Genomic DNA, 24,178 nt, shown 5'->3' with positions numbered 1-24,178 from the left:
TAGGCCAGAAAATCATTACCCCTTTGTAAATACTTTCATCCCACCACAACTCTCTAAACCAGGCTAAAAATATTCCACAAATTGATTTTATTTCAGTGCGTAAACCACACTCTGCAAATGTAGCTATTGAGACTAAGATCTGTGATGTGATTCTGGGCATCTCAGACCTTCTAGGTCTCTGCTTTTCTTGGTCCTTCTCAAAGAAAAAAGCTGCATCCAGAAACATCGCTGAAGCACTCTGAAGGAATACGGCTGAAATCTTGCTTGCCTCGGTGTAACAGCTAATTGGTGATTTCACGTACCTACATAATATTGTCCTGTCAGCAATTTTATTGAGCTTGGCTGTTAATTTATGAAATTTTACATATTTAGGCCTTCCTTTGTCTGAAAAGCCATTATTCATGAAGTCCCAGTAAATATGCGTTCCAGAGTATACAGAACAATATATTTAATAACCACGCACAGCAATCCCATAGCCTTAATTCTAATTGCAGCTACTACATCTTCCAGGCTGGGAGCAAAAATGTTATTGCCTGTTAACTTCTGCTGCACCCCCACCCAGTCCAGCTATACGTATCTAAGGGCTCCATTTGTAGTCTGAATAGGAAAGTACAGGAGCACTTTGAACACTGGTACTCATGTTTCCCTGTTGTCACTTTGGTATCATACTCCATCGTACCGCCATGGCAGGGCTTACAACAGGGTTAATTCCGTTGTTGTCTGAGGAAAGCGTATCGTTACTCACCACAACTAACTGTCCCTTGCTTTCTTGAGCCAGCTATCTCATTCCCGTACTTATCAACACACCAGCACTGCCCTGTGCTGCCATGGCACTGAGTGGCTTTGTAATAACCTTCTTCATTGCACCGTGGGATGAAAGCACCTGAATAAAATATAAGGTATAATCATTAATGCAAGCTTCTGCAGGAGCAAGCAGGTATATACAGTATCACGAATTTGTCACTTATTTACAGGAAGATCTTTACAACTTTGGCAAGAAAATACATGTGATTATCTAGTTCTTAAAAGGGAGCAGAAATTCTGTGTGATTAACTATTTTCGGCCACCCTGGTCACTGCACAGTGCATAAATGTTTGTGCATATACAGCACATGGAGGGCGATGGCACAGGGCACTAGAGGTAGGTTCAGTCTGTCCCTGAATGATTAATACTCCCACAGACCCCCTTTCAGATTTAATTCCTGGTTTTAAACTTTTCTTCCCGACTGGATTATTACTCCAACTTCATTAATTCTGCATTTCCCTTCCATTTGTGTGCCTTCAGTGTTTATCATGTAAGTCTTCCCACAACACTGTAATTATCCCTGGAAGGTATCTGCCATCTGCTTGCTATTCATACTGATCTCAAGCACAACTTCTGACTTACTGAGGGTTCCCATGTATAAAAGGAGAAGTACTGCACAAGCTTTACAGAGAGGGACAACAGGATTTGAAGTCAAGAAGTCTTTGGTGTTGAAGCCTAAGATTTGTCTCACAATAAACCCAATATAGTTCAGCCTTGAAGAGTGTGGTTCATTCTGCCTTCTGCAGATAGGGAAGCTCTCTGGAGAAACCCGTTTTATTGTTCCCACTTTTCAGCAGATACAGCAAATGCACTTCAATATGAAAAGCCCTCTTGTCCTTTGAGCTGAGTTAGCTTTATTCCCAGGGGAGGGTCAGTGCAGTCATTTTCCCTTCTTTGCCAATTGCTTCAATTTGAAACATGGCAGAAACCCACCTTTGCCCCCAAATTTCTTATCTCAAATGACTTTTGAGAAAGTATTTTCTTCCTTTGTCAAAGATACCAGTGATTTACTGGTCACACAGTAAGTTCTTTAACTAGCTCCATGTGTCTAGCATCTCTTCAGACAGTTCATGGGTCAAAGGGGCTATTTCCACTACAGCTCTCACAGGAAAAAAATGAATGAGAAGGTGCTGCCCAAATGTCATGAAATTTCCTGTATAAAGACATGAAAGTGGAAGGCAATCTCATGCGCGTACACACATACATCTATATAAAGTGAATCCTTGGATTTCCAAACTCATCGCACTCCAGATCTCGTCTAATGTTTGAGTGCTGCTAATGTAGGTCTGGAAGATGAGAACAGAAACCTTTGGACAGCTGCAGAAATCTTTGTATAGCAGATCAGGTTTGGAGACCACTTCACATCCATCAGTGAGAGTATTTAAAATAATTTCAAAGCATGGTCTTATAGCTGGTTTGTTTATATATACACATCACCGTTATGTTCATGTCCAAATGTACGCATACTGATGACTCCCAAAGACTCATTCTCACTATTTATGAAAAAGAAAATGGTTCTAATAACCATGTATATCTATTAATCTTTGCAGGTTTTTTTGGTAAGTTAATGCTCACTGTTCGATCCTTTATTTCAATATTGAGAATTTTTTTTTTTTTCATATTTATGCCCATGTCCTCTCTCTGTTAAGCATTCCAGGTGCTTATCAGCTTATATACAACCTTGGGAAAAGTGCTCAGGTGCTGATTTTGAGCTGGTGTAAATCAGCATAGCTGTACCTGTGTCACTAGAGCTCCCCTGTTACAGCAGACGAGCATCTGTCTCCAGGGGAAAATCAAAGGGAGAACCTCAGTGGCATTACGGGGTGAGCAGAAAACAGCCTCTACATTTTAAAATGTCTCATGCTTTCTCTTTTCCTTGGGCAATGCAACCTTCCCCTTCTTTGAAACAGGCCTTTTTGCATAGTTTCACTGTGTTTCTTGTAAGGTATTAAAATGTTCCACACTGCCTGTAAAAGCCACATATTTAAAAATAAATTACAGCCCAGGCTCACTGCCAACATAACTGTCTGTGGAAAGGATTCACACTCTGGGTCACAGGGAAGAGTAGAAGGTACTTTTCCTTCCGCATGGGCAATTTGTGCCAATTTTTATGTAACACCGGAGCTTTAAATATTTGGCTACGCATACTAATGTAACAGTGTTTGCCAACCGTCAGAGGGAAGATTATAGCATGTCTTCTCCAGTGTGTCAGGTGCAGGTGATAACCCGGTGAGGATGGAGAGTCACTGGGAGCAAGTGCTGTACAGCGCACTGATTCGTCCCGTAATCCTACACAAATCGGTCCCTGTGTTCATTGGAAATAAGCCCTGGCTACAAGCGCTGCTGTTCTGGGGCACGGCATCCAGACAGCCTCTTTAGTGGGACCGTTTTCACCCCACAGTTTGGTTTGGTGTCAGAGAACACCCACAGGGTTTGGAAGGAGAAAGGAGTTCACGTTTCCTCTCCAGAGGTCCTTGCAGACGGTGCTTCCCCACAAGTGTGGAGAGGGCCGCTGGTGGACCAGCTTTACTATTAAGCACTACAAAATAGTTGTCACTCCCCACTGAACTGCCTCAGGCTAGCGAATCCTGCTTCCCCCATCTCTCTTTGTCCCATGGAATATTTAATTATTCCACACAAACTTGAACAGCACTGTTGCATCTACATCCTCTTTATCGATCCAGACCTATATCTTTTGGTTTTTTTTTTCATAATTTCCTTATCAATACAATACTCCCCTTCCTCAGAGGACATGGGGAGATAAATTATATGCTAAAGATAGTGAAGCACATGGGTAAAAGCCTGGCAGAATTAAGAGCTAGCTGGCACACAGCTCCATGTATTAGCTATTATGTTAGCTGAATTCACAGGGCTGGTACAGAAGAAAACGGTGACGGGAGCAGAAGTTTATTACCTTAGCAATGTGGGAGAAGCATTATCAGGCAGCACAGTTGTATGCTCTAAAAGTACACTCTCTGCAGTTAATTGTACTCTAGATAAATCTGGTAGGAAAAGATGAATAGTGCTGTTTACTTTTTAATTCAGTCCCCTGGGATGCTAGACTCTATTTGAAAGCCTCCAAATTCAACATATCTAATGGCAATGGCTTTGAAGTACTTTGTTGCAACTGTCATGTGTTTTGAAAAATATATAGAGAACAAAATATCAAAAGTCATCATTTTTTATCAATGGCTACAGGTTAACAGAAATCTTCTTCATGCATACTGCCAGACTGGAAATGCCGTGCTCTATATGCCAGGGACAGAGAAGGAAAGAGAATAATTAAAGGCTAGTTCCTGTGAAAATATTCATCTCTCTTTTCAATCTTTTCTTTGTTGTTTCTACAAGTGTGTTTTTTGTCACTTGGATGTTTTGGTTTCCATTTGCATGATTTTTCAGTCGGTGAAGAGAAAGGACAATGTTTTCTGCTGCACAAATAGCTGTGAGATCAGATCAAAATCTCACATACAGGTGTCATTATGCAGGCAGACTTTCCAGGAAGGTGAAGCAAAGAGTTCCTCTCTATATTATAATGTTCTAGCTTGTGGAGCATCCTATGCCTGACACTTCTTGATTTTTTGAGCTTAGCCGCTTTCATCCTTCTCTTTTTTTAATACAGTTGACTAGAGGTTATTTGTGGTAAGGGACCAGTCTTACTGCTTTTACTTTGTCATTTTACTCCTGCTATTGTGATCAGAACCCAGTGACATGTGCTACAACAGCCTGCATGTTGTACTACCTGCAATATAGTAATAATTTTTCCCCCCACACTGGAACAAAGCTCTTATGTTTCAACCTAGATGACATTTATTGCATATAGCAAGTAACAGCAAAGCGTAAAATGAGTATGGGGTAACCAAACCTATCTATTAGGAACGGGGCTTCTTATTCTTTTAGGTGGCTTTGAAAATCATGACACCCATGAGACAGAGAATGCCATGACTTTCTCTGCCACAACATGCATTCAAACACAAATGCAAAATATTTACTGAATGGAGCACACATACAACTGAGCGATCAATCCTCCCTTCACTCCCACAGCTACGAACAGCAGGAGCTGTAACTCTGAAACATCTTAATCTTTATGTGAACTTACTATGAAAGGATGATGGAAGTAAACCATAGTCCCTGAGGCCTTTGGGAATGTTTATTCTTATTTTAAACCAAAGAATCCAGGTTGGGACTGTTTCTAAGGCACCTGAACCTCGAGTCCAAACAGCAGTGGTGCCTGGGGATGGCAGGGTTTAGCAAAGATGAGCTTTGCAGAAGCTCTGTTTGCAGGATGTACTAATGAGTATCTTGACACATCAGACTAAAATCTGAGCGCAACCTGAGCAGCAGAGTGCAATCTGAGAAGCATGGCAGCATGCTCTCCGCTGCAGCTCCTGATGCTGTAAGAACCTGACACAGGTTCTTGATGACGGGCCTGACAGCCTGGGTCTGAGGATGGGCAGACTCTCCATGGGTGGAATGCAGTGTTTTCTGTAAACAGAGACTTAATCTGTACTGATGTGCCTCACGTGATTTGGATCAACATACACAAATGCGCTAGGGCAGAAGTTTCAATAAGATACCACCACATAAACGCTAGACCGCAAAACTCTGATTTTAGGGTATGGAATTAGTTAAATTTATTCAGTTCAACAACCTGATTTTTTAGCAATTAAATGGGAAGACGCCGTATGGGGATTTATTTCACCTAATTTTAGATATCCATCAGAGCAGTGTAAGTTATGAATCAATTCAGGCTCCCCATAGTCAATAGAGAGAGGGGCAGGCATTTTCACATCTTACAGTATGGAGCATCCTGCAGGGCTGCCTGAAATGAGGTGATACGAATTCCTGTTCTCATATACATGGAATATACTGAAATATTTTTAAGGGTGATTAGTCAAAAATGAACCCCAAGGAATACCTGCATTGCACTGTAACTGGAAGAAGCCACAAAGCCATTGGCTATGCACTGTGGCACCTTCAGTCACACTTCAAAGACGGGAGGCTTGAGTATTAAGCAGCCTCTGTATATATCGCGACCTATGAGGTGATGAAGGCAGTATTAAGCTCTGTTCAGACAGGCTTTGCATTTCTGGAGAGCTGTAAATGCGTTCTGAATCCGTTGCCATGCTGACACCTGTTCTGTATGTTGCTATCTCATTATTTGTTTAATTTCATAGTGTCAGGCCTACACTCTGTGGTGCATATTCCCAACTCAAAACATTAGTCTCTAATTGAAAAACCATTACTGCATATAAAGTTACAATAATCACAGAAGCTTTAATTAGTTGAGTAAATGAATAGCAAGTAATCGAACTTACCCAACAGACTCTTCCCTCTACTTAGCTTTTGAATTCTATTCATTTCATTCTGGCAAGGAAGACCTAAAATATAACGTACGAGAATCAGTTTCCAGATGGTACGGGACAGACTCTGTAATGACTGGCTTCACTACTGACACGAGATGTAGACTAGTGTACACCTGGGAACGAAAGAAGCCCATATGCTGGTACTGTACCGCAAAACAAATTTATGTCATTAGCTCCACTAATTAAAAAAAAAAAATTGTAACACGCTGTAGTCGAGAATAGTGTTTGGGGGCCTTTTTCATTGTTAAACTGTTTTTCCTCTCTTTTCACCAAACTGACATAATGCCAGCTCTCTAACTTTTGATTTGCTAATTTCTGCATTAATAAAACAGTACGTTCCTGAGCTTTCCAGCAGCAATAGAGTTTATTTCTAGACTGTGTGCACTGGCACTTATTACTTCTTTGTTTGTTTTAATGACGAAGGGATAAAGGGATATTAATACAGCTCATCTATGACATCAAACATTGTTACACAATGCCCTTTCACACCAATGCTGAGGAAAAGAGCTTTCCAATGTAGCTGACCGCCAACTACCAAACTACCCCTACAAGCAGATCAACCAGACCTGAAACACAGGGAAACCCAAACAACTTCTCTTTGTACTGCAAATGGCACAACTCACCGCCTGGCTTCTGGAAGCAGTAGCACCACTCGTTGTTCGAAAGCTTTCCGTCTTTGAAGGAGTCACAAGAGTTGAAGAGAGGCTTGACGCAGGGCTCATACTTATCCAGATAAATGGCGCTGATCTCCGAGGGATCCAGCAGCAGGTCATAGTTCATGTCAAGTTTGTTGAACATCCAGCCTAAGGAATCCTTACAGATTGGTAGAATGCTGGTGTCAAATCCTGTAAGAAGATAGGCAAATATCCCCAGCTGAGCCCCAGCACACTCACTGTACAGGAGTCATTGGTATGCTGAAGCCTTTGTAATTTTTTTGGCTGGACTCTGAACATCACCCTCGCTTGACCAAAGCAGAATAAAATTCTAAGACTGAACTGTTTATGTAGAGCGTAAAACCCAAGCACAGCTACAGACTAGAGCACTCCTTGCACTCTTTAGGTGCCGTGGGGTGGGGAGGGCTGAGATTCATAGCTGATAAACATAATTCAAAGTTATTGTTACTCAAAAAATTCTCACTTTTTTTTTTCCTGTCCACAGTCCAAGTGGGTTGGCCTTCTTCCAAGAAACTGAAATGTGATGAGAAAAGGCTGCATCCACACGATTTTCAAACTAGAGCGAGTCTGAATGCACTTTAAATACCATTTCCCAGACCCGTCTCTAGTTCCCTGATCAATTTCTTTGCTAGTGTGCTCTCACTTTCCACCTCTCATCCCAGCTTTTCAGTCTGCAAAGCCCTGCCTCCTGTGGTGGACAACAGATTGCTTTGATCTGCATGGTGAGCTGTCTGGGGGAGGCAGGGGGAGAGAAGTTTGTATGCCACGACAGCACAATTCGTTCTTGTGGCCTCCAGGATTGTGTGGCAATACGGGATTCTGCTCGTCCAGCACTTTGGAAACCATCATCATCATTCATTTTAATAGCCCAAATCCTTAAAAGACTGCAGCAGCAGCAGCGGCATCACAGAAAGACCAAGCCATGCATATAGATAGCCACAATGTACATGAGATGCATGTTCCAGTATTCTGCTGTCTCCACAAGATCAGCGGGGTTGCCTTCTCTCACAAACAAGACAGGGCACTATAAATCCACACCGCCACTGTATTTTCAATGTTTGGTACAAACATGGCCTAACTTCCAAGTTATCTATGATGCAAGAAAGTATATTTGTAACGTAGAGCTAATAAAGCTATCTAAGGCTATTGGTTTCACCAAGGACTCTCAAACGTGCATACAGTGCCTGGGGATTTGCAGGCACAGAGGGTACCTGAACCACGTACTCTGGGCACCTCACGCTCACGCTGTTTCAGCTGCATGCCTGTGCACTATTTATGGCCCACGTGGAGAAGCCTGATGGGCTTTTCCTTTTGCTGCATCTTTCACTGAAAGAGGTCAAGCTTAGCCTTATTTGCTCTAAGTGTCAAGTCCCATTTCAGGACACTGCTTTGTTAAAATGAAACCTAAGATGTTGCTGGACTCACGCTGACAGTTTGCCCAAGCTCTGCAGCCTACCTGCTATTTTAAGTATTAATCCAAAGGAGGGCAGTGCTTCATGCTGGAAGCTGTGCTTTTTGTATGCAACTGCAGCTGAGGGTTGTCAGCGACATGGAGGAACAATGAGAAGGGTTAACTAACGGGAAGGTTTATGCCATTCAAAATACATGTTTCTCTACGAAAGGAAGAAGGTAACAGCATTTCCTCAGGGCTAGAGGCAGCTCAGGCAGGGAAGAGAGATCATGCTGAACATTTCATCACATTTTTGTGCTGTTATCTACGCTAACATTATCTAATCGAGTTTGAGCACACTGAAAAAGAAAAAGGCTATGTGACTAGATGTAGGGAGAAAGCCTGCCTGCCTTGCTGAAGCAATTAGGCCTATTGACTTCAATTATTTTATTCATCTGAAGAAGGCAAGCAGGATTTGGTCACTGTGCATGCTCTTGTTGAGTGAAAGGATTTAAGACTCCTTGACTTTGCCTTTAACAAAGCACCGAGGAGCAGGACACGCAGTCCTGCCTTGTGCGGGTGTAGACTGTGCCTGCTTCCCCTCCACGGGGCAGGTTAGACGTAGTCAAACAGGCAGGAGTGGCTCATTCAATGGCACGGTGGAGCAGGGATTGGTACATGCTTCAGCTATCCCAGTTTAACAGTTTCCGGGTGAAAAACAGCTGGGTTCCTTTGGCTGCTCTTTTCCTGCACCGATGTCCTCTCTGGTGATGGTCTTTATGCCCTGTTGTGGCACTTACTGCTGCTACGGTGAATAACTACAAGGTCTGTTGTACAACCAGTTGCGTATGGTACATGTTGCTCAGCCCTGTGGGTCTCTGAAGGTCACCTCCTAACTGGCAAGGATCAACGCAGGGAGGAGGAGATCCTGGCATGAACTTGCTCCTGACAGTGTCTGTGGATTATTTCTGAGTCTTGTTTTCCTCCCCGCTGGGAAGTCCTTATCTGTGTGTACAACATGCATTCAGGGATACAGGAGCAGCGTGCCCTCAGTACTGATCTGGCTGAGCAGATCACAAGATAGTGACTGACGTGAATACGAAGCTGCTCTGTGACATACCATCAGGGCTTGGATGCAAGATACGATCATGAAAGGTCACTTTTGAAGGCAGTTAATTACATTAGTTGAAGAATTTTTGATTGTAATTTCTTATAAACAAGGGAGCTTTCACTGTTGTGACCAGAGTTCCCGATTAGGTTTATTAAGAGGCTGTATTATTAAGAAGTGCTGGATTATTAGACAGTGTGGTCTGGAAGTCTTTAAATATCAGTGGTAGGTGTGACGGAAAGCCCTTTGCTAGATGGTTATTATCGTCCCTAAATACATGGTTGAAAGTGAATTCTAGTATCTGCTTCATACTTCATGCTCTCTTCTGGTAAAAGCTACTGCCTTTAAACCACCTTTTGCAACGTGGCACCTGCAGTCCAAAACCAGCAACCCTGGAAGCGCTTGGTACCCAGCAACAGGGATGAAAGCAAAGCGTGCCCTGCATGCGCAACGCAGGCTCTGACTTACTGTGTAACCAGGGCAGCTGATGGAAAATGGTTCTTGGGTCTCACGTCCCTTCACTGGGAGGTCACTGTGCTCCCGTCAGCTTGGTGAGGCCAAGTGGTGTTGAATGAATTAACTCCTTTTTGGAGGCTTTTGATATATGTACTTATAAATATGATGCAATATGCTGGATGAAATAAACCACATACTGTAATTCAGCAATGAATTAAGTGCTTGGTTAATAGACTGGACTGCTAGCACAACAGACCCAGAATAACAGTAACTGCAGTGAGAACTTTTCTGCACCTTTCTGTGCATCAGCTTAGTGCTGCTGTGCCTATGGTGAGAAGGAAGAGAACGGTGCAGGCTCCATATCCCTCCTGCTCTTGGCTCCTTGGCAAAGGCTGCCAATGCAGATGCCAATTAATGTCAGTTGTGGTGGTGGTTGCTCTCATTTGGACACCTGCTCACAAGGACCTGGCTTGAGACCATCCCGTTTCTCATTCCGACTGACAGCTGTTCTGTATCCTAACAACTTCCATTCACTACAGATCTGGAAGGAAATCAAACCGCTGACCTACATGAAAAAGTCTAATCTCCTGTTAATATGTAAAATGCTCCACCTCCTCTGAATTAAAATTGAATTAAATTTGAAAAAGTCTTTAAGTGAAAATCCTAATTAAAAATAAACACACCTTCTGGCACATAAAATTATTTTCCCCCTTCAAGAGTTGACTTACATGAGCCAGCTTGATTTTATTAAAGTATACCACAATTAAATTAGCAGGGGAATAATTAATCTAATTTCCCCCATCACTTAAAATAAAAGAAGGAGGAGAAGAAATGTTCCCCAGAAAAAATCCTTTATATTGCATAGATCTCTAGTAAAAGAAAAAACAACTCCCACTCCAACCAAAGAGACTATCTAGATACAGTACAGGAATGTTATGAATTATCAACAGGCTCGGGAGCAATTTGAATCTGGTCTTACTACCTAATTAGTTTTATTATTTCCTTATGTCAAAGCATGTCCCTGAGTTGCTTATATTATTTATTGAAGAGATTTCAATTGCACAAAGCCTGCAGAAGACAAAGTTCCTGGCCTATGGTGCTTTGCTGGGATCTGGCAGATAGCTCATTAAATGAAGGTTTGAGATTTCACACACAATGACTTGCGCTCATCCTTTCCCTTTCAAGGGAGTTAAAAAAAAAAAATAGAGTGTACTTTTTTCTTCACCTGGGGGTGAACTTAATACACTTAAAAAGCTTATTTACACTCACAGTAACATCTTGAAAATTTAATGTAGCATAGAGAAATCTCTGCTGGAACACCTTCTCTAGACAGCTGATGTGTCCGAGGCATCACAGCCATCACATCCCACCATCTGTTCCTTTCACTGCCACAGGGGCATACCCAAAATGGATTACTTTGAGGACGTGCACGCCTTTTAAGACTCTACGGGCATAACCAAACCAGTTCAGTTTAATGAAGTGATCAGCCTGGTGAGGAGGGCAACACACGCAGAGCAATGAAAAAAGGGCAATGTGTACATCAGAGCGTATTGCCAGAGCCGCCGGTGTCCTGTTTGCCAGGATTCACACCAATTCTTTTTTTCAGCTTGGGTGTGTGAACTTTGCTTTGAGTTCTGAGCCCTGTTTAAGATGTCTTTCACTTTTATGAATGTTTGAAGTTATCGGAAGGCAAATACTGCTATCCTTCCTCTATGGGTATTTTCAGTGCTACCAGAGAGGATTGGAGCTGCAGAATCTGGCACACGGAGATTAATTCATGAGGATGGTTGCAAACTCTTAAAAAGAAAAAGAAGCCCAAGTTTTATGGCGTTCAAAAACTGTTTAGGCATCTTTACTCATAAAGTTTCTTTTTTTTTTAACTGACATATAAGAAAATGTGCCAAACTAAATCAACAGTCTAAAAATGAACACTGTTGAGATCAAGTGCTTAAGATCATCAAGGCAGCCTTTCGTAGAAAAGCTGCCAGGAATCAAACTAAACTAAAAAGAGATAACAGCTCCTTGGCGAGTCAGAGGAAACACTGCAGAATTACTGGGAAAGTTTTTCTCACTGAACTTGCTTAAGCAAAAGAAAAAAATAGCCCCAACACCTTTAGGAATGAATTTGATAGTTGGCCTTTGGTAAGGGCCTTACGAGCAGCTCACAGGTCATCTGCATGAAAAACATCCTTTTGACAATCTGATAGAATGAGATTTCACGTGGTTCTGGGCCTAAAGGACTTCAGACAAAGTTTTAAGTCTCTGGCGTTTTCTGTCATGGTGTCTGAAATGAATTCGTGTCTCAAAGCCATGATTAGTTGCACATCCAGTCGTCTTTCTGCACTATGGTTCAGCTTCCTCTGCATGATAATATCCTTTTTTCGATTCCCGTTTAAGAAATGAGTAGGACATATGGTTTTAACGATACTGACTTTGTTGTTAATGCTATGGAAAGTAAGGGACATGAAAAAGATCATTTACACAGAACATGGCTTGTTTCACCACAGAGTTTTAAGACAAAACGACTTGGCATTAATGAGGTTTGACTAGAGTTTTGAGCAATATAGCCTGTGGTATTTTCTGTCTCTTTAGGAAGAGGCAATCTATTGCTACACAGGTCAGCAGTAGCACAAGAGTGGCTGTGGAGACATGGACCAACAGTAAATGCCCATCCTGATGTGCTGGGTCTGCTCTACTGCATGTTTAGCCTCTCCAGCCTCATACTACGGGGAAACTAGGCACTGGGGTCAAAAGAGCCACACAAGGGAGCAGTTTATGGAACCCTTTAAATTCCGTGTGTGTGAACCCTGGCTTTAGACAGCTTGTACCAGAGAATCAGGGCAGTGAAGTGAAGGTGAGTCACGCACCTAGACAAAACTTGTGCATCCTACTTTGCAGCCCAGGGGCCCATGTGTTTTGGGACATACTATTTAAAAGGATTAATGAGTCCTTACAGAAAATAAATTCGCATCTGCTCTCTGATGAACATGACCTCTTTTGATGCTGTTATCTGAATCTTTTCCCTCCCTGGTGGTTAAATGACATCAAAATCAGTCATGTTGGCTAAATCCACAGAGAGTAAATGTCCTCCAAACTGTTCATTTTCTTCCCTTCTTAAAAAACCCCAAAAATCAAAGGAAGGGAAGATGGTGTTATTAAATACCTGGGACACAACAGATTTCCACCCGTGTAACTATTCCAGTTCTGTGGCTGCAATGCAGATGTTCTTATTATTCTTTCTCTTATATAAGGTGTTAGCAAGAAATCACAAAATAAAACCTAAATAATTCCTTTCCAGAATTGGCATAATTCTCCTTATGCTTATATGCCATGGTTTTGGCTCATGCCACTGACAATGGGTTAGATAATGCTTGGCCATAAACGGGGGGGAAGGACACACCACGGTCCATCCCCAAGAAGTGACTGGGATGCAGGCACGCTGATTTGGAGGGTCATGGATTTTAACTGTACAGACATGTACTAAGTCATGCTGCGTAACCTCAGGGCTTGAGGAAAGTCCTGAGCAGTTTTATTTACTAGTGTAGATGTGACATCCACGGCCTTCGGACAGTTATTTGTTTGATTAACTTGTAAAGGTCTCTGCATCTCTGACTACCAGTTTTTAGAGCAGCTTGAGCCAGAGAGAGCACAGAACGACTGCAGCTCCTTTAGAAACCGGTGCAGCTCTTTACGTGCCGGATCAGTCTCCAGCGTACCTGCTAACTTGCTGGCACCTGCCTGACACGGCATTGCAGCGCTAACAGCTGTGCCCAGCTGAACGCTCGCTCAGGCTGGGAGGCTGCCTACAACACTCAGTGATCAATGGGAAAGGTGTTTTCTTACTGCCTTGTGCCGTCTCGGAGCTTGTTGGTTTGATGACTCGATTTGCGTCCTCGTGAAGAGCACCGAACCAGTCTTTTAGTCGCGAAGCGAGATTCCTCAATTCTTTGTCTGTGCAAGCTAGAAAAAGAACAAAGGACCAGTCTGAACCGAGAGCACCAGCGAAAAACCTTTCTCCAGATAGTCTGTTAGAAAAATATTGTGTGTGGTTGTAAAGTCCTTCTCATCAAGAGCTCTGAAGTAAAAGAGAAGGTTAGGAAAAAGGATGCAAAGAGAAAATGTAAGTCATTATGAATTATAAGTTGTACTCAAGCACTTCCTCAGCAGCTGACATGATTTGTGATGGAAGAAGTGACACACAGAGCTACCCGCAGGTTCTCAATTAGAGCTATGTGACTATTTAACTTAAATGTTTTCACCTTTTAGGATTTCAGAGAAAAATATCAGTCAAAAGGATGGGGAGGAGGGACATACTTGCCCAGACTACTTGAACAAGATGCTAGGAATAATTTATAACCACATTTGGCTTAGTATAAGGCTATTATCACAGCAATAGGAAATACATATACTTATTTATATACATAAAAGAGAAAATTGTTATGTTGCTCTAGTTCTACTGCAAATGACATTTTGCCCCCTCTGAAGGTTGTCAATTCCATTTGGTTAGCTAGGTAAAACATTTATTTTCTTATAAGTTTTTACTGAGAAATTAATTTTCCAGAAATTTCTGCCAAGAGATTAAGGTCCAGCCGAAGCAAATATCTTTAAGGAAGAGAGTTGCATTAGTCACCAGTTTCTGTCAGAAAAAAATACTCTTGTTTCTGTATCGTGTTTAGTGCTTAAAATTCACATGCTCAGACAATTTTATTATTCCTGCTGTGCACTCATTCTACATTTTAAATGACATTTCCAGGAATAGAGAGCAAGATTTTATGCCATAGAGGCAGACATCCTTCATAAGGCAAGCCACAATATGTCTTCTCCAATTCACTGCACATTATAATATTCCTCCTTCCACCTTACTGAAGAACAATTGAGTCCCACAGCTTGTCTTCCCCAGTTAAACTCACTGCTCCAGTGACTGCAATGAACTTGCTGATATCTTGTGGCAGTGGTGAGCATTTGTTCTCACTGGGTTTTTTGGGGTCAGAAAATAACTCTGAAGTTAAAAATAGGCCATTATAGGTTTTTCTAAGTGGAAAGTTTTTTAGCATTGGTGGGGAGAAAAAGAGAGATTTCTCCATTTTTCTGTAATGCTGAAAGAGTTCGCTAGATTTTCCTATTTAAGGTAAAAATACGAAGATCACTATCGCACTAAGGCGGAGTCCAGGTACAGACAAATCAGGTCTTAAAGAAAAAACAAACCCAGCAATTAATGTGAAATAAATGGAAGACTGCAATATTAACCGTAAAATGGTCTACATTACTGAAAAAGCTTATCACTTTATTTTCTCACTTAATATAACATATTTTACTCATTGTAAACTATCGTATCTTTGCAAGTTAGGTCACAAATCATAAAGTGATAGGATTTTTGAGCCCAACATGCCATCTTTTCGATAAGGCTGTTCCACGGTTGTCCCACGGTTGTCCCTTGGCTGTTACTCGCAGTGTCTTTTATCAGAGAAAAATCACAACAGAAGCAATAGCAGAACAAATTCTATCATCCTGCCTGTAACAAGCCCCCATCAGGAGATGATCTCTGAAGGAGTGAGGGGGTAGGAAGAAAACTAATTTTATAGGTAATAAGTATTCAGGAATCCACTAGCTCTAGACTGGCACAAATGATGCCTTATTTTGTGAATTTAGATCCATAAGGATAAAGACATTTCCATCATGCACTACCTTTAACAGGAGCTGGGCAGCTAAATCCATGTTAGAAGTGATGGAGATACTCCTTTTACATGGGATGGGAGATGCTGTTCCTGCAGCCCCTACTGAACCGCCATCAGCTGATTTTCATCAGATGTAATTTTTGCCAAAATATTATTAGGCAACTACAGCAAGATGAAAGCTCATAATAGCCTTCTTTTCAATAACCTGTCTCCCCAAATATTTTCTGAGGAGTGTACCGATAATCAGATCATCTTCCAGAATTAAAAGCAGGCAGTATCTTTTCTTTCCTTCTGCCAAGTACCCGTCTTGTCCTTTGAAAATCAGTTTTGCAAAGGAAAAATAGAGAAACGTAGTGCATACCAAGTAAGTGTTGTTTAGCCAATACCTCATACATGACAGGTTATCCATATGTTCAGAGTATTTCACAAACGTATCTCCAGTCAAAACTACACACATAAACACAGCTTTGACTACTGATTATATCAAGTGGGTGAAAAAAGGAGGATTCAGTTGTCCAAGAAATGAGTAATGTGGTTTTCTTGTGCAAACCTGATACTTATTAAATATTTATCATGGCACATGACATCTTTAGGAAGCCAAGGCTGGAATTCTGGACTGCAAACAGCCATGCCTGTGCCATCCTGACACCCTCGTCACGCCTTCTGTAAAGGTATACTGAGCTTCACAGTCTTTAAGTCAACAAGTCGCAGGGAAAAAAAGAATAATATTAAAGAAAATACCCTCTAAGGCCCTTCTCCTTATTCAGATTTGTGTGCTTCCAAATACAAAGACAGGTCTAGACACCACTGACACCTAAGGTAAGCCAAATGCTCTGAGGGATACTGCATTTGCTCCCAAACTTGCAATGCCATCCTGCCAGCGCAGAGTGCCGGGCAGGAGCTTGGAGCACGCTCGCCGCCCCTCCTGGCCTCAGCTCCATGCAGAATGGCCTTCCCAGCGAAAAACTACCACCTCTAAAATAAATTTTGCAAAGTGGTCATTTGGTTTAAACTGCATTGACTGAGGTGATTGGAATTCACGCTTTTAAACTGCAACAGAAAACAGGATTGAATGCACAGTGTAGGAGGAAGAGAAGTAATTAATTAATGGTAAACCAGACTTGAAACGATTTCTCTGTATAGTCCAGCCAATCAAACATGTCAGGATCTGGATCTTGCTCCAGGATGTTCAACAGTGGATACTATGTTAAGGTTCTCTCTGTCTTCAGATGAATAACTGCTGTTTCATAAATAAAGCGGGAATAAACTGTGCTGTTAAAATGTAGTAAATAATAAATTTCTCCATGAGACTTCAAAAATTTAATGCAAAGTTCAGTTAAATTTCTATTCAAGTATTTCATGCCCTCAACATTACTTTCTCCTGCACATTAGAAGAGAGGGAGTATTATTTTACTTTTTTTTTGTATTAAATTTTATTTTAATGCTACTATGCATGGTTAAAAAGCTGCCTCCCTGCCTAATGGAACTGCATTCTATCCTGTTTATTTTATTTGAACATTTTCAGAAGTCTCTAATCATTCTGAATTTGTTTGGTTTGGGTCACATGATTTTAGACACTTCAAAGTGGATTGACATTTGGAGGGCATGAGTTTAACGCAGTCAGGCCCAGCCTCCAGCTGGGTATCGAGGAACCAGAGCACTCAGTGATTTATTTCTGGTGGTAGAGGCCATCAGTTACATACCAAACAGTTAGTAAGCACAGCTCTGAGGAGTCCCAGACCTAAGATCCTCTTCTATAAATTTGCATTAGTATAAGTTATAAAGCACTTTTAAGAGCCCTCTTCATGAAAAATACAATGCAAATGTACTTCTTTACTATTAATAGACGTTCCAAGTAACATTTCTCAGATGAGAAGAATAAGGCTGTAGGAGGAGTAGATGTGATAATGGGTCCTTTGCTATTTGAAGATCTATAAGGAGAAAATATGTAGGTTGCAAACAATATGGATTATGACATGACTTGAAGCACTGATTAAAAAATCTGGGATGAAGAGTAACAACAAGGGAGGAACCCCTTCACAGCCCCTCTTTAGCAACTGAAATCTGTCCAGTCAACTGGCAACAACCATTTAAAACTCTACTGCTGTGAAAAAGACACACGTGCAAACATATGCAAATAAGCATTTTCACCTCTGTGAGTATTTTCTTTAAGGTAACAGAATCTGGCTCCAAATCTTTCCCTACACCTTTTAAAAAGGGAGAAAACACACGACTTCATCCTTGTTTTATCGGTGTCACTGAAAGTTCTGCCTTAGCAACGCTCTGGTACCAGGTCCCCACGCAACATTACTTCCCGGATCCTTCACTGCTGATGCGCTTCGATGACATCCGTTGCGCAGCCCACGTGTTCCCTGCGTGCGGTAGGTTGGTATTGCTGCTGTTACAAACCGGGATGGTGAGGCAGGTTGGTTACCACCCAGCTTGTCAACTTTATCACAGTGCACAGTGCCCTGCATCTGACACGGCAGTGGGACCACGAGCAGTGGCAGAATCTGTCACTTCTCTGAGTTACGGCAATGAAAACGCAGGAGGAGGATATATTTGCTGCTGGATCTAACCGACATGCTCAGATCTGAATCTGCAGATGTTACAAATCATCCTGCACAAGTGATTTAATAGCAAGCACTGAAAGTGCAGATTTATTCCCAAGGGTGAAGCAATTGGTCCAGCAGTCATTTATTCCTAACAAACTGAAAGCACTGTTGCTAAATACCTATTTTCACCAAGCAGAAAACATTAATCAGACCTAATGGAAAGCCATTAGCATGCTGTAAAGGTTCAGGTTTTATAGATGTGCTTCCATTATGGACTTTTTCAGCTCTACAGATAGTAATCTATATACATTGGAGGTGAAAATTAAGAGTATAATATTTAATTTCACTCGTTCAGGGAGGGACTTTCAAAAGTGCTCAGTGACAGAAATTAACATTAAAACTGAACTTACCTGTAGAAGCATAAGATCAAATCAATACTGAGTGTTCTCTCACATCCCGTTTTTACTCCAGCCTAGCAAAACAATATTGTAAAATCTCCAGCCACTAACAAAACAAGCCCTATAACTCATACCGCAGCTAACTCTAAACACAACTTAGTACTAAGGAAGTACATTACTGCATTATGGCTTTAAGGTTTCGCTTGCTGCTATAATGTTCTGGTGCATTGTGGCGAGCAAGGAGTCCATATTGTCCAGAAAAAGTTAGAGTGACACGTTACACTGTACTTCACGAGAAGCAAGGTATGTGACCAGACTCACAGAATGTGTGTCATCTGGTTTTTGTATCATTTGACTTCGCTGCCATCAGTCATCTACCTGGCATGTACCTGCTGCCTTACCATTATTATTGGTATTATTACAATCATCATCCTTACAAAGAGTACTACATTTTTACCAATTACATGTAGTGAGAGTGGTTTTTTGGGTTCACATTATTGTTATACAATACTAGTCTCTTGGGTAGAGATTGAGGAGCAAATTCCCTATTCCCTGAATGCCAAGATTGTGAATATTTCCTGAACAATTCCTAGTTTCAACTGTTTCTGTACTGAAGAGGAAAGGAAACTGCAAATGCAGAGAAATTGAAAAAAGAAATAAAATGAAAGCTTTAAAAATGCATACTTAGCCACTGAGGTTAGTGCCCTTTCCAACTGTCATGACAGAATTTAGCTTAGGAACATGTCACTAATTTTGAGTCACCTGCTTTAAAAAGCTGCAAATGTCCCGCCACGGAGCAGAACCGATGTGTTGTGATCAACGTGACCAGCCACATGATGTGAATAAAAAATGGAAAACATTGCAAGAGAGCCCACCTCAATCCACAGCCTGCAATTTCAGACTTGGAGTTCCCTGAGCAGCAAGAGGGAGTGGATGCATTAATGAAACTAGCCTTACTGTCGCTTGGCTCACAAGCTGTGTTTGTAAGACACGTTAGTCGTAACAAGCAGTTCAGCCTTGTGTCCTGTGAGCCCGGAGGACAAGTCCATTTAGTTTGGCTAAACTGTGACACAGCACAAACCTACATGACATTGCCCAATAGTGACATTATATTCCTCCAGTTAGGACAGGCAGAGTTTCAACAATTCAGAAGGGAAACAAAAAAAGGTCTCATTTCTGTATTTTTGAAGACTAACATGACAATTGGGTGCAAAGCTATATGGTAAAACGTATTTAAAACCACTGTAATAACACTATTTAAAAAGGTTTGATGTAAATGTAGCATAGCATGGAAGCTGATGGGAGACAACGCTCACTTTTTTGTACTAAGTACTAATTTTTATATTATTCTTTGTATAAAAAGAAAACGTGGCAATTTTAACCATGCTTTCTCTGACAAACATCACTACATTTTCTCTCTTGTAGGTAAGTCAACAATTTATTTCACCCTGCCATAATTGTGTCCGTATGTGTGTGAATTGTCACAATAGGCTTTAAAACTGAAGTAAAAAAAAAAATGTATCAGCTTTCAGGCTCCAGGGAGCGGGTCTGCTCCCAGTCATGCAAAATACAAAGCGTGTTGTAAAAACTGCTGCTGCTGGAGCTGCTTTGAAAGTAAACATCAAGATAAATTCAGCGCTGTGCTAACCCTCCACTTCAAATGCAACTACACGCACATGCATATAATCATACACACGTATATGTGACTTGGAGATGGCTCCAAGTGTTTTATATGTGATATTCTGGTGATGCAATTGTAGCGATAATTACCTTCACAAGTATTGCACCGTTCTAGGTTGGGAGGGGCAATGCTCTAATTTGCTGGTTTTGTTGAGGCCTCAGGCACTCCTTGGAACAATAAAAAAGGAAGTATTATGCCAATAATTTTATGAAGCAGAAAGGAATGGATTGTTTACTATTACTATAAGGAGAGGTATTGCATTCCAAACATGCCTTGCTGGTTTGATAAATGAACATCTTTCATTTAAAAACCTGATAGTCACCAACATTTCACAACTAAATTCTACGTGGGTATATTGGCCGTACTGAATTTTTGGCATTCACTGGCTAGTCTTCCACAGGGTTGACACCTGTGCTGATAACCACCTCCGATCCTCCTGTCACTTGTTTTGCCTTGTCTTATAAATACAGCAGCAGATGCCAAGATCCTGCAGTTGATTTGAGATGATTACAGGAGCAGCTGAGTTCTTGGGAAGACGAAATAGGCTTTGATCTGAAGCTTCCTTAAAATGGTACATTTAAAATACAAAGCTCAGCTAGAACTGTATAAACAAAGATTGAGAGCTACAAAGCTCAGTCTCTAAAGCTGTAGGCAAAGCGCACATCTGCTTTTGTGGTACTTAATGCTCTTTCCTTTTGCGCTTGCATTAATTGTGAAAACCCTGGAAAGTTCATCTTTGCTACTGGAGGCTTAACTACATCCAAACTATAACGATGCTGGGGGTCTGTCAGAACTGGGTAGGAAGGCTTGTGGGAGTAACAGCCCCCGTGACGTTTTGGACGTGTTAGGTACTAATTAAAATGTTAACTCCTCCATGGTTCTTCGCCTCCTAAAATTCATTTGCCAGCTCACCCTAGTTTTCTCATTCAAATTCTGTCATATCACCTGAAAGGAGGAATAGAGAGAGTTATATCAACTGAAAACTAAACCAGAGCAAATAAAAATGTCTAACTGAATGGGCTTTTCCAGAAGTTCATGCTGTGCTCTGGATGACAAAAGTCTTAGTAGAGCCGTCATCCCCCCTCTTGCCTCCCTTCCTTCCTCTCTGTTTTTTAGAGAGTCTACTCAGAACAGTTGTCCTTGACCTGGCAGACATACGGACGCACCCAGCATCTTCTGCGCGGACCCTCAGAGAAGCGCTCCAGTTAGCTGTAGTCGTGGCTTGTCAAGATTTGGCCAGACTTTGCAAGAGGCCCAAGTTCTTAGAAAAACTGAACATTGGTTTGACTTTAAAGCAGTGTTTAAAGCAGACCCACAGCTCACAGCCCAGGGGAGGTTTTCACAGACACCTGACTTTGCTGCCAACAGCGTAGAAGACACTGTACTCTTAGGCAGTTGAAGTAATAAATAAGCAAAGCTGGAAGAATAATTAAGAGTAGAAACAAAACTCACTGGGGTTAAAACGAGGGAACTGGGGGACGGTTATTTTTATGCAAACAGTACTGGCTGCCGCAGCGCGTACGTTTGAGTTTTAGATGGAATTGTTTCCTACAGACCACCCAAAGCTGCAGCCGAAAGTGTTAAGACAACCCGCTGAATATTTCCACATCCAGGAGGTTGTTTTGCCCCACTTTCTAGAGCTGAACAGAGAGAACTTTTAGTTTCTGATCTTCAGTAAAAATGTTCTGAATTACAATAGTTGGAAATAACTTGAGCTGTTGATGATAAGGGCAGCTGCTAACTTCCATAATGAAAATGGCCTTGAGCTTGAAAGAGCAAAACTCGGGTAGTAAAATTAGTAATTTGACAGTATTTGAGAAGAAATGGGCAGATCTATTTATGTTCAATCAGAGAGGGAAAGCAAAAGCCAAGAATATAAATTAAAAGATTATATATAGAGAAAAAAGTAAAGACATAAGACGATTTCACAGAATGTCTATGTTAGAGCATAAGCACATGAAACGCTTCTCAAAAAATAAGTTGAAAATATGGCTATATATGAAATGAAATGTAAGAGACTTCTAATTTTTACAGTTCCTTGGGCAAAGATGGATCTAAACTGAAGTAAGAAAAAACCCCAATGGCAGTATGTCATTTTTGTAAAGTGTCATAGTAAACAGGAATATTCATTATTATTTGATACCATTCTTTTAAAAATGCATGATTTTTTGAGTGGTTTATAGCATAAAACTGCTGCTTTACACAGTTCTGTTCTTCTGACACTACTCCATCTCTGTAAGTTTGTTCAAATTTAAAATTAATGAGCTCTGAGATGATTATTGGTTTTTTTTTTGTTTAATGAGAAAAGGTGTTATTTTTATGGCTAGCAAGATCTAAATGCCAGTGTGTGCTGGACTGGTAGATGCCTATTCTGGAGGTAAAGGTTGGGCTACCCACCCTTACAGTAATGATGACTGCTGCTACCTGAGGAACTAAGTGCAGAACATTGTACAGAAATGCAAAAGCAGCACGTATCTGTCATGTGTATCTGTCACAGGGCCTTTCCAGAGGGCCAATGAGCCCAATCTGCTTTCCCATAGGAAAAAAACAACCCCACATCCTTCTCAGAGTCCCTGCTGTGATTTAGCTATTGCCTAAAAGCTGCAAGAGGGACCCTGGAATTTATTAGAAAGACTCCTTTTTGCCAGGAGCTGGTACTCTATCACACGAAAAGGGGGAAGCAACTGAGTAGATTCACTTCATTTTTATGGGAGTTCACCATCTCCATTCACTTCCTCAGGGACCCTTGAAAAGGGATAGATAAATCCAGTTTGCCCATGCTTGAGCAGGATGGAGAGAAGGATACTCGTGAGTCAGCACATGCTAGCAGAAACTACTTTTCCCCCTCATTAACTTTTTTGCATGTCAGCTGATTTTTATTTTATACTGTGTATATCCCTGGACATGTTCTCTATGTTCCCTACTGAATGTTATCACATCTAATACCACCAGGGTTTCATTAGCATAAAACGTTGTCATGTGGTGAATTATTCCTAAATGAGAACACAGACAACCCTAGAAGAGAAAAAGAGGAGTTGTTGGACAGCGTGGGGCTAGAAGCATTTGAAGGTGTCCCACAGGAATTCTTCCAGCAAATTGTTGGGAAAACTGATTGAAATTCAATAAGAAAGTGCAAATGAGACAACACAGCTCTTCAGTGGGTTGCAAAGATACCCTGGAAGGAAAACAGAACTCTCTCTGCACTACTGCACCTTGCAAAATCAAGAAATGCATAAATACCACCAGGAAATACAGTGCAGGAACGCAGCATTCAGGGCAATAGGAAACAATCAAGAGAAAGAGAAATTTTAGTAAGGAAATGCCATGTGTTTTGAGAATCAAATTTGAATGGATTTAAGATCTGAACAGGATTTTATTGGAGCCAGTGTTATACCAGTGAAGTGTCCTTAACTCCACAGGAGTGGACAGCAATCGATACATTAGCAAACACACTTGTCTGGGTTGGTTCATCGACGCTCAAATGCATCACATCAACAAAGGCATTTAGAAATATCCTTCCCACTGTAGGCGACTTCGAAGGTGAAGGAGGTGCACCACAAGCAGGGCTCTGGCTTCTGGTTAGACAACGGCCTCCTGTGGCGTGGGCAAGAGGGACTGTGGGAATTCCCCAAGTGATGGGACCTCAGCTGGGAGTGAAATGAGGCAGGACCTCTTCTCTCACAAACCACTGGATTTACACTGGCAAAGTGGTGGAGCGGGTTAATTTTTAACAAGCTTTGGTGCTTTTGGCTGAGGTAGTCACTGAGGCTTCAGCTGTGATGGCCTCTGCTTCTGGATTGAAGAGCTGGGGTGCTGCTAGAGCACAAAGCAAACTTCTCTGGGATTAAAAAGAGGATAGCTAAGCTGAGCTGAGTGTCAGGAAAGGTTGTAGATAAGAAAAGGCTCAAAAGACCTATTGTCTGTTGTTTACCTACTGTGACGTGTACCTCCTATAGCTACATAACTTCATTTAACAGCATAAAGAAAAGTATGAGATGAACATACTAATGAGCAGCTGGCCATAAGTGGGGATCAAGCTGCTGTGGGAATCAAGAACTTCAAAATATATGGAAT

At 41.4% G+C, this 24,178-nt stretch overlaps 1 protein-coding gene across 1 annotated transcript in view; it reads right to left on the bottom strand.

Annotated features, from left to right (window-relative positions):
• Nucleotides 1-24,178, bottom strand: part of SPOCK1 (SPARC (osteonectin), cwcv and kazal like domains proteoglycan 1) — a 333,797-nt gene that overhangs the window by 4,961 nt on the left and 304,658 nt on the right. Inside the window, exons 7-10 of the mRNA XM_064458363.1 lie at nt 13,639-13,755; nt 6,791-7,012; nt 6,120-6,182; nt 746-883 (exon numbers count right to left, since the gene is read on the bottom strand). Coding sequence (XP_064314433.1) covers nt 746-883; nt 6,120-6,182; nt 6,791-7,012; nt 13,639-13,755 — 540 coding nt within the window. The remainder of the gene's footprint in view (nt 1-745; nt 884-6,119; nt 6,183-6,790; nt 7,013-13,638; nt 13,756-24,178) is intronic.

Source organism: Phalacrocorax carbo, chromosome 8, assembly GCF_963921805.1.
Source record: "Phalacrocorax carbo chromosome 8, bPhaCar2.1, whole genome shotgun sequence".
In the NCBI taxonomy this organism is placed as follows: domain Eukaryota; kingdom Metazoa; phylum Chordata; class Aves; order Suliformes; family Phalacrocoracidae; genus Phalacrocorax; species Phalacrocorax carbo.
This window is presented reverse-complemented; position numbering and strand designations above follow the sequence as displayed.